The 10,954-nt window shown below is 29.5% G+C and overlaps 2 protein-coding genes across 2 annotated transcripts in view; both read right to left on the reverse strand.

Moving 5' to 3' along the window:
• Positions 1–918: 918 nt before the first annotated feature.
• LOC106108135 (1-acyl-sn-glycerol-3-phosphate acyltransferase alpha-like) lies at positions 919–4,844 on the reverse strand. The gene is made up of 5 exons (XM_013289225.1): positions 4,405–4,844; positions 3,256–3,389; positions 2,719–2,900; positions 2,271–2,439; positions 919–1,402 (listed from the first exon to the last, which is right to left on the reverse strand). The coding sequence occupies exons 1-5, from the start codon at positions 4,593–4,595 to the stop codon at positions 1,230–1,232; spliced, it is 849 nt and encodes a 282-aa protein (XP_013144679.1). The 5' UTR covers positions 4,596–4,844; the 3' UTR covers positions 919–1,229.
• Positions 4,845–5,478: 634 nt separating this feature from the next.
• Positions 5,479–10,954, reverse strand: part of LOC106108171 (1-acyl-sn-glycerol-3-phosphate acyltransferase alpha-like) — a 6,843-nt gene continuing 1,367 nt past the window's right edge. The window contains exons 2-5 of the mRNA XM_013289274.1: positions 8,914–9,047; positions 8,268–8,449; positions 7,211–7,379; positions 5,479–5,718 (exon numbers count right to left, since the gene is read on the reverse strand). Coding sequence (XP_013144728.1) covers positions 5,546–5,718; positions 7,211–7,379; positions 8,268–8,449; positions 8,914–9,047 — 658 coding nt within the window. The 3' untranslated portion in view covers positions 5,479–5,545. The remainder of the gene's footprint in view (positions 5,719–7,210; positions 7,380–8,267; positions 8,450–8,913; positions 9,048–10,954) is intronic.

The raw sequence follows: 10,954 nt of genomic DNA on the forward strand, positions 1-10,954 counted from the left end.
TTTTTGTTTGATTCTTCTTACATTTGTAAAATAAAACCACTGTTGTACATCTTTTGCAGTTAGTAGCATATTTAATTCGTAAACACAGCTGTACGCCTTTTGTATAAATGGTTAGGTTTTGTAGAGGATGATGTTAGAGATTGCTTTTCTATATGCCAACATAATTATACATTTTCCTTACCAATAATTGATTTTATTGCATAACAGTTGTATGCTCATGCGAGTAATAAAATTTATTCACCATTTTATTAGGATTATCCTTCCTTTTCAGTTTGCCTGGTTATCATATCCTAAAGATTGATGCAATAAACGTGTTGATCCGTACCAGAATACTGAACAGATAGTGTAATATATAAACCTGTCAAATGTTTTTCCTTTCACGATTTCGTTAAATTGAAACGACATTCAACGGAGTCATACCAACATAATACCTAAAAGCCTAAATACCTTAACTTAATGATTAGTACAATATTTAAATAAAGGTATTAGTTTTCTAAAAATATTATCACAAAGCAAATAACTATGCATAATATAATGGTGGGCAATATCATTTTAAAAGCAAAATATAAAGATAATTTTTTGGCGTTGATATATTTGTGTGTAAAATTTTCTAATTATCGAAATAAAATCACGTCAATAAAACCGCATCTTAATTTCAAACTAAAAAGCAAAAAGACTTCATACTTATTCGCTGATTTAAAAAAAAACATTAAATTCATTTATTATAATAAATATATATTTTTTTTTAAGTTTTTGGATGCATAAACCAAAGACATATTAAATTTAAGTTTTAGAAATCCTAAGATTCTCAAATATTCTTCATATTTACATGAGAAAAATATCAAATGTAGATAAAACTTTAATTGAACATTTATTTTACTTTCTTGTTAATGTTTTTTTGAGTTATTATTTGAAAAAAAAAAACAAAAAAATACATATTCTGACGTCACAATACTATTAATTACCCAAAGATTAATACACAGGAACTTTCTGAAAATTTCTTCAAATTTCAATTTGAATAATATTTTTCCTATACTATTGCACCTTTATAATTATGATGAAAAAAAAAAGCCAGATTTTACCCTCGACAAAATACCTTCTGAATATTTAATTCATGGCCTCCATATAAACAATTCAAGTACATAATAGTATTAAGAAGGTATTTAAAAAAATATCAATTTGAACCTACAGAACATTATAAAAAACATTCTGTTATAACTCACAAATTATCAGTCCATCGTCGCAAGGGGGTAGTCAGGGGGTAAAGCACTGAGCACTTCCTTCGATAGTTCCTTGTATGCGTTTTCCATCATGGTTCTTACTTTAACAATGAGTTCGGGCACATCATCCATTGTCAAGCCTGCTGTTGGCACTGGCTCTAGACATTGGATGATAGCATGACCTGAAAATAATATTAATCATCTATTTACTACTAACGGGAGTATATGATTGAAATTTTATCACAATTCGTATTTTTTTTATGAACATGATAGATTTTTTTTAACATTGTTATATTTCATATGTATTCGTTTAGGTAATTCTCTTAAAAGTGATACAATGTATTTACCTCACATCATACTTCATACTTAATATTATAAATGCGAAAGTTTAGATGGATGGATGTTTGTTAGAGTTAGTAGCCTTAATAACTTAACAGATTTCGATGAAATTTGGTATGGACATAGAAGATAGTCTGGAAGAACACACAGGCTACTCAATTTTATTTTTTGTAAATCCACGCGAATGGAGTCGCGGGCGAAAGCTGGTTAATATAATAACAACATACTAATGGGCATGCATATTACCAAGTAATATTAATATTTATTTCTTTATCGGCTCGTAATTCGAGGACGTTTATTTCGTATACATTTCAGTGAAATGTCGTCGAAAATTTGAACATTGTAAACTTTATTCTGATTATTTGTAATTGAATTAGTAACTGGCCTACATATTATGTTAAGTAAACAAGTAACAAGTGAATCAATAGTTAAATTGATTTTATATTTAGACAATAAGGCATTGTCTTTGTACTATTAACAAATAACTTAACATGTTTTTGATTGAAGAGTTTAATTGTTTTTATAGAATATCCAGCTATAATTTTCTATTTATTAAAAGAATAACAATACATTCAGCTTTGTATGGGCGGATCGTTTTCCAACTTCAAAAAGAAGGATCAATTTGTCTGTATGTTTTTTTAAAGAACTTTTGACATTTCTTTATGAATATTTCCCTTTTTTTTTGTTAAATTAAGTATAGGTAAGACTTACCTTTGTTGAATATAAATTTCTTTGAATTAATAAAATAGTATGGTGAGAATACAACTGGTAGTATCGGAACTTGTGCTGCCACAGCTATATTGAAGGCACCTTTCTTAAATGGTAACAGCGTTGTGAAGTCTTTATTCCTCGTCCCTTCGGGGAACACCCATATTTTTGTCTATAATTTAAAAATATTAACAAACATTAAAACCCTTGAAACTATGGATTTTTCATTACATGAGAAAAAATTTCGATATTATCTAAGATAAATGACAGTGCCATCATTTTATTCAAAACCTAGGAGCCATTTAAATTTTTACTTTAAGAGATTTAAATAAAAATTGCCTAATTAATTGGCCATCTTAATACACATAGACAAATTGATTTTTTATATATAAGAGAGATTTTAAAATGAATATTGAAGAGGTAAATATGTTATTTAATTTTTTTTTCCTACCTTGTTCTTAATCATTACATCAGATGTGATTTTAAGTTGTTTGTACGCGTCTTTAGAATTATTTCTATCTATAAATACGACTCCGGCAAGATAAGCTGCCAATCCGAATGGCCATACGTAAAATATTTCCTTCCTTGCTATAGCTGCGATTTTAACAGCTACATGCCAAATATTGAACATACCTGTAAATAATAAAAAGAAAACGAAATATTAAAAAAACATTTCTCTAGAAGGCTCTAGTTTTTTTTTGATAATTAAAAAAAAAACATATAACAACTACTATATTCTTTATTGTTCTTCATATAAGAGGCTGTTCAACCTTTGTTTATGATAACACTAGCTTTCGCCCGTGACTCTGTCCGCTTGGAATATAAAAATAACAAAACTGTGTAGCATATGTGTTCTTCCAGACTATCCTCTACATCTATACCAAATCTCATAGAAATCAATTCAGCTGTTTAGGATACAAACTCTCACAAACATCCATCCATCTAAACTATCGCATTTATAGTATTAGTATGAAGAAGGATTACTTACCAAGAATATCAAGGGAAGATTGATGATTAGATACAATAACTGCTCCCCTATCTTCGGCTAATACTTTTCCATTCCTAAGAAACCATTTGACCTCAATGACTTTAGTTACATGTTTTATTATCTGTGTACCAAATCTGAAAACAATAGAATATTTCATGCATAAACAAGTTACTGCGTCATTGTTTATCTGAGAACATTTGACCTGCGACCCTGACTTTGATATGTATGGGTGTGAGTTATTTATCTACAAGTAATTGTAAACAATTCCAGTTTTTGCACATGGCTTTGTTTACAACTGGATTGAATATAAGATGTCTTGATACACTTTTTTACATGTTTTATAAGGATTTCTTCCATGTTTAAATGCTTATAAGCTAAGGATACAATTTCTACTTTTGTAACTTATTGGTGATACACATGTAAAATAGATATAAAAGGCTGTATTAATTAAAGCTGTCTAGATAGCCCTAGACTTAGACTACATGATCAGCTGGCAACACACTTGACTCCAAATATTATGAATAATTGCAAAAAAAGTCTTGCCTGGCAATGCAAAATTTTACTAACAAATATTACTTAGACAGTTAAATTAGTAAGTATATTTAAAAACATTCTATAAGTTACATTATTAATATAATAAATATATTTTGTTAAATAGAAAAATATATCAACATGTCAACAAAGCTATAGAATTAAGTTAACAGGTTAATGTTGAAATGCTGTGGTTTTTAGGCATATTTTACATTAAATATGCAAAAATACATATTTTTCACAAAATGGGCATCTAAAAAATTAATCTTAGATTATATAAATAGCTGTTAAAGTTAAGTAGAATCAAGTAAAGGGAATCCCAGACAATTCTCTTTGTTCAACAGTAGTATTGAATAAATTCAATTGTTTCTCAAGGCTTAAATTCAATTGGTGTTCAGTTCAATTACTGATTCAATTTTTAACTCTTGCCCTTTTATGCATAGTGAATTTTTTTTAAACCCAAAAAATGATTTTGGTATTGAATAAAATTTAAGATAGATTTATTAACACAGTAATGTCAGAAATATATCACCTAATTTTGTATCCTATAATTTAGTAAAGGATTAATGTAAATAAAAGAATTATGTCTTTAAAAAAACAAAAATATAGCATACTTACAATGAATTCATAACATTTTTCGGGTTGAATACAAAAAATGGCATTAAAAATAACGAAACCACAGAAGCGGTGAAGTAAAATATTAGGAATTTAGATTTATATTTTATAAAATTAGGAGTCTCTGAGAAAAGCTGTTTCAAAATGTACGTTGATAAAGTAATCACAAAAATATAAATAAACTTGTCCCACATGATTGTATTATTTACTTTCGTGTTATTGAACTGCAAACACTTTTTGTTATAATTAATTTCCGGATAGCGTAATTAAATTCCGCTATTTGCTATTATTTCCGCCACAATTGAATGAATAGATTTTGCGCATAAAACAGGTCTTTACACTGCGTAACGTTTGTTTTAAATAACCGAAGCGAAGCTTTATAAGACCTGAGTTCAAAATAAAAAATTTTAATTATTCATTACAGTTGTGACTCATGACATATACTTGACAGTTATTGGTGTGACAATACCACTATCAGTGTTGTCAGCCGTAATGCACCAAGAGTCTTATTTGGTAAATGTACCTTTTTATTGCACTGTTATTTTTAGTTACATACAAGATAAATTAGGCATTAAATTTAAATAATTTTTATTACATGCCTTATCCAGGCCCAAAAAATTAACAAACCGTCACCAGATTTATTAAAAATGTCACCTCCCTTTTTACTTTAAAATATTTTTGATGTATAGTTTACGTTATTCCTAATACCTAACCAGGATTATTTTTCAGATTCTAAATTGAATTTGTGATTTGAAGCTTGAAAAGAATTAACTAACATGAATATACAAATTACTATTGCAGTAAATAAATTAATTGGCGGTTTACTTATCCATTTGCGATATATTAATTATACGATTGATAAATAGCATGTTTATTACACATTTTCCTCCCTCTATTAAATGCTTCCGCTTGTTATTTAGGATTACTTAAAGAAATAAATACATTTTCTGAATAGACAGATTCCATAACCTTAGCAGTCACTTAGGTTTTTACCTCTTCAGATTTATCTTATAAAATACATGGTTGTACAACTACTACACTTTGAAATGCAAAAGGTAAGTAATAATTACAAATTTCTATTTTTAAATATTTTAATAGTAAGTATATCACATGTACAAATAAATAATATTTATTTTAATCAAATTTATCCTACTGTCGTATGTGGGTAATCTGATGGTAAATTCGTTATGACTTCTTTAGTTAATTCTTTGTAGACAGTGGACATCGCATCGCGCACTCGTGTTACAAGGTCGTCGATGTCTTCTGGACCTAATCCCTTTGTCGGTATTGGTTCGAGACATTGAATTATAACATGACCTGGAACAAAATGTAAAGTTGATTAGAAAATTTATAATCTGTACTAATATTATAAAGAAGAAATAATTGTACTTTTGTATGTATTGAAATAACTCAAAAAGGGCTGGGCTGATTAAAACCTTTTAACATTAAAAAGATGTGGTATCTACATGTACATTTTTTTATTTCACGGGAATGTAGGCAGGCAACAGTTAGTTAGTAGCTAGTTTGTAGATTTTTACGTACTTGTACATTCGAATTTAATACACGTCTTTAACAGCTATAGTAGATTACAAATAGCAAAATAAGTAATAGATAAAGTAATCAGCCAATAAACAGGTTTTACAGGACGCATGTGGTGTAATAAAATAAGAAATTAAACCTAATCTATGCTGTCGTACAGAAACAGTAAAAATCATTCTTATAACACAAGAAAAATACCTTTTGGGAAAAGCTTACAACAGCGAGAAGCGGAAAAGCAGATTTGAGAAAGCTTCAGTTTAGCAGAGCTTTGTTTGAATTATTACAAGCTTAAGAAAGCAGCTCAGGAATGGAGGTTTCCTTTGTAAAATTTTATGTGTAGTTTTTTTTAATGGATAATACATTATTTACATTAAAAGGCTAATAGCTTCACCTAGTGTAATAAAATATATATTTCTTGTGTAAATCATTTATACGATGTTGAGGTTTACCGCAAATTTTATCATTCGAAGCATGTAAACTTATTGTATCTGTTTTTTTCAAAGTGAACAAGAGAGACAACAATACCTATTTGTATTGGTGTTTCACAATCATGATAATAACAAAGAAACTGAGGGCTAATTATCAATATTCGTGAGAACGTATTCATAATGTTATCGATATTTGTATGAGATTTGTTGGTGTACTTTATGCTTGATACAACCCCTTCACAATACTTTATCGATGATGTAACGAAAACGAACTCACAAATATTCGTGATAAGTCCCTCTGTCACGAATCGTAAAGCGTTTGACCGCAATTCGAAGATATAGAACTTTATATTTAGCTATATTTTTACTAAGGAGAGATTAATGATGTAACAACATTTAAATCCGCATTTGCTCAAATTTGGACAAAATCCATTATCTTGGTTATCAAATAATGCTTGTAACTTGTCGACTAGTAACAACCGTGGGAGTCAAAATTACTATATATTTGAATAGAAACAGATTTTTTTGTTACATAAGAAAGGTAATTACGTGAGAAGTTATAATATAAAGTTTCCTTGTTTTATACACGAACCAAAATTAATTAGTTATTCAAAACGTTATTTTAATTATTTGTAACTAGCTTCCGCTCACGACTCCGTTCGCGTGGAATTAAAAACAAACAAAAATGAGTAGCCTATGAGTTCTTTCAGACTAACCTATACGTCAAATTTCATTGCGATCCGTCCAGCGGCTTAGGCTACAAACTCTAACAAACATCCATCCATCCATGTATAATCGCATTTATAAAGTTACTTAGATAGGAAAATTCAGATTTTTCTTACCTTTATTGAAAATTCCTTGTTTGATATTTATAAAATAATAAGGTGAAAATACTACGGGTATGATGGGAACTTGTGCTGCGACGGCCATATGGAATGCTCCTTTCTTGAAAGGCAATAAACTTCTGTAATCCTTGTTTCGTGTCCCTTCAGGAAATAGCCAGATTTTTGTCTGTAACCACATATAGTAACCATTACTATAATAATTTTATGTGTCCATCTATGCTAGTATTATAAAGGGGAAAATTTGTATTTTTGTATCTATTGAAATAACTCAATAACTACGGGGCCAATTAAAGAAAACTCTTTGACCATTATGCTATTATTATTTTTAAATTCCACGCGGGTGATGTCGCGAGCAACAGCTAGTTGTTAATATAGTCGAAGTCAAGTAAGAATTCAAGGGACCGCAATATTTTTCTCGCGTAAAAAGGTTTCTAAATAATCTACTTTTAGCTTATCCAGGTTTCACTGTACCATTATTCCATATTTCACTGGAAAAACATTATTAGTTATAAGTAACACTTCAAGCAGATTAAGTAGATTAAAAATACGTAAATACTCTTTGAGAGACAAGAGGCATATTGTGTACTTGAAAAAAAAAATACTAACGATTTTCCACGACGATTAGCTCGTATTGTGTTTATTCATAAAGTGCGTGATATTTTTTTAAGTTAAGTAGTTACGAATACGATTTCGGTGTACATAGAACAACTTTTAAACAAAAACACCGGCGATAAATTGTCTTAAACATAAAAAAAATATTAATGTGGAAGTCAATCATCTAAAAGATGATTTTTACACGATTAGAATGATTGTGAATTGCGTGACTCCTTAACAATGTTGCCATGAAACAAATAGAAATTAGGACAAGGGTCACTTCATACAGCAATTGTATACTTTGTGTTGAATTCATACAAAATTTATTATCTGTGAGAAAAATTCTTTGTTAGGACTGTACCAACGATATTTTTTTAGTAATGCCATACGTTTTATTTGAATAAACATCTTTTTCCTTAATAAAATATGTGATTCATTGTGTTTTATTATTATATCATACCTTTTGTGTAACCATAACATCTGACGTCATATTAAGTTGCTCTCTCGCTCGTTTTGGATTATTTCTGTCTATGTAAATTAAACCGGCGAGGTATGCGGCGAATCCGAATGGAAACACGTACATAACCTCTCTTTTAGCGACTGCTGTTAATTTATCAGCAATTTCCCAAATGTTGAACATACCTGTAAACAGATAGATTAGTTTAACGCTTTCATGCTGGGTTGCTGAAGTTTCCATTTATTTAATCGTTACCTAGTGATTTACTAGCGTTATGTTGACCGAAGTTTCAACAGCATAAAACTCAAGTTACGTAGTTCGGAAACGCATTTCCAGAAGTTATCGAACCAAACATTAACGAATGGTTAAATGTAGGTGGGAAACCGGTCGTAAATATATGTTTTCATAATCATCCAGAGTAATATGTCATGCGAATTTGCTTTGTAATAATTTTGCAAAATTATGCCATTTTGCTTATTGATCAAAATTGATTCCTTACGTTAAGTCAAATCTACGCTAAGTGAATTTTTTTTAATTATTACACTTCTCTGGGTATAGAAGGTAGGCTTTGAAAATCCTACGCCTAATGTAGACCGCTGTTGGTAATGAGAATTCTGTTTAAAAACTTTGTTATAAATTAATTACGTACCCAAAATATCGAGTGAAGATTGATGGTTTGATACGACCACTGCTCCCCGTTCTTCACTGAGTATGTCAGCCCCACGTAGTTCCCATTTCAAATCGTATAATTTGGTTATGTGTTTCAAAATACTGGCTGCTAGCCTAAAATCAAATGATCAGTTTGAAAAGGTTGAAGAGTTTGTTGGTGCTAGATAATAACTACACTACGTCTTTTTCAATAAATGATTGTATTTTTTGCAGTATTTTATTGCAATCTATTAAGGGAAATCGAGTGATTAATATCGAATTGACATCATCTACATCTGTGCTAAATATCATCGAGATCCGTTTAGTCGTTTAGGCTACAAACGTTAACAAACATTCTTCCATTTATTCATCTAAACTTTCGCATTTTTAACATTAGTAAGATATTGCTTATGTTAATGAATGTAGTTCGTTGACCGCAAAATTATTACAAATATTGTAGGAAAATCGCCAATTGTCAACGTGCATTTTTGTTAAATTGTCAGATGCGATATTAGGTGAGCAAAATTATTGTTCTTGCCTCATGACGTTATTGCGTAGTTAAACTGCATGTTTTTTTTATAAATGGCCTTTAACATCGAAACAATGGATATTTTGCGGTTTAAAGTACACATAGAGGAAATGAGATAACGCGATATCCTTTACAGAAGTAGCATTAGACGTATGTACGGAATTTTAACGCAATTTATTTTTGTTGTTCTATTCGATATATACTTGTGTTATGTATCGTTTTATTCCATTTACTTATTTTTAGCGATTTTATATCTGTTAAGTTTTATGAAAATGTTTGTTATTCTTTAATATTAACATGATAGTTTTATATAGCAAAATGGCAAAAAAGTTACGTTAACTATTCTACCTACAGCTTCAAAAAAACAGCTTGCAATTTAAACTAAAAAAAATTCGTTAGCTAACCATACTATTTCATTAACCAACATATACACAGTTTGTTTGTCATGTTTGTGATAGACACATACAATTTTAGTTCGATATTTCAGTGGCGTGGCTTGTACAAATATACAGCGGCCTACATACACGACGGCGATTGTTAAATTCAGTGTAGACTTGTACACCCTTGGGGAAACTGCAGCAGAAATACCTTCGATATACGTCATGTTAAATGCACCAATAAACACAATGTTTTCAAACACTTACTCGTATTATTAGTTCACTCTTAGTTAGCTCAAGTTCAAATACTTGCATGAGATCGATGTAATATAGTTTTTTTTCTATCTCAAAATAAAAAAAGACTCGTTATCACTTCATTAAATTGGTTTATTTTCCAACAGAACTATAGACGTTCTTTCCTATTTAAATTAATGTATTTAGATATTACTGTTGGTCACCTGAAAATAGGAATTGACTTAAAAATATACTTTTTTGTCTGGGAACTTCGATTGAGCGTTAGGTACTCTAGTATTCTTATAATCTAGACTAAGATAAGTTCTAATATAGAGTTTCCAAACATAATTTAAGTTGTTGATAACCAAAATAGATAAATGTTACTCCGTTATCTTGCTACTACTGTTATTTTTTAATAAATAATATCACAGAGTTAATTATCTCATAATCACATGGACAAGGCCTATTTGTGTTTATCGCAATAAATAATCTTATTACGTATTAAGATAATCAAATAAATGTAAATGTAAACGAATAAAATATGTTCGATATAATTACAATTTAACCTTAACATTAACCTTGATGCATTAATCGGTTCATGAATTAATCAAATATAAATTATATAAAAAAAAACAATGTTAAAATATATTTTTGTTATTATTAATGCTAATTTTATTTTGGTTTTCAATGGTATGTATTGAAATAAATGTGAAATCAATGTTATAACTGTATACATACGTAATACTGTTACATTTAAAAAAATATATAGATTTGCGTTATCATAAGATTCAAACTTTATGACTGCTCGTGGTTTGCTGAGAATGGATATTTTTTTTAAAATAAAAGGGGGCAAACGAGCGGCGAGAACACCGAGGTGGTCAGCGACGCCCATGGACATCCGC

This window comes from Papilio polytes, unplaced genomic scaffold, assembly GCF_000836215.1.
Source record: "Papilio polytes unplaced genomic scaffold, Ppol_1.0 DF821845.1, whole genome shotgun sequence".
NCBI classification, from domain to species: Eukaryota; Metazoa; Arthropoda; class Insecta; order Lepidoptera; family Papilionidae; genus Papilio; species Papilio polytes.

Excerpts from the sequence above, each read along its gene's own strand:
- LOC106108135 (XM_013289225.1), bottom strand. The coding sequence starts at position 4,595 with ATGTGGGACAAGTTTATTTATATTTTTGTGATTACTTTATCAACGTAC. Across the intron at positions 3,390-4,404 it reads AAAAATGTTATGAATTCATT|ATTTGGTACACAGATAATAA; the intron begins GTAAGTATGCTA and ends TATTGTTTTCAG. Across the intron at positions 2,440-2,718 it reads ATGTAATGATTAAGAACAAG|ACAAAAATATGGGTGTTCCC; the intron begins GTAGGAAAAAAA and ends TTTAAATTATAG.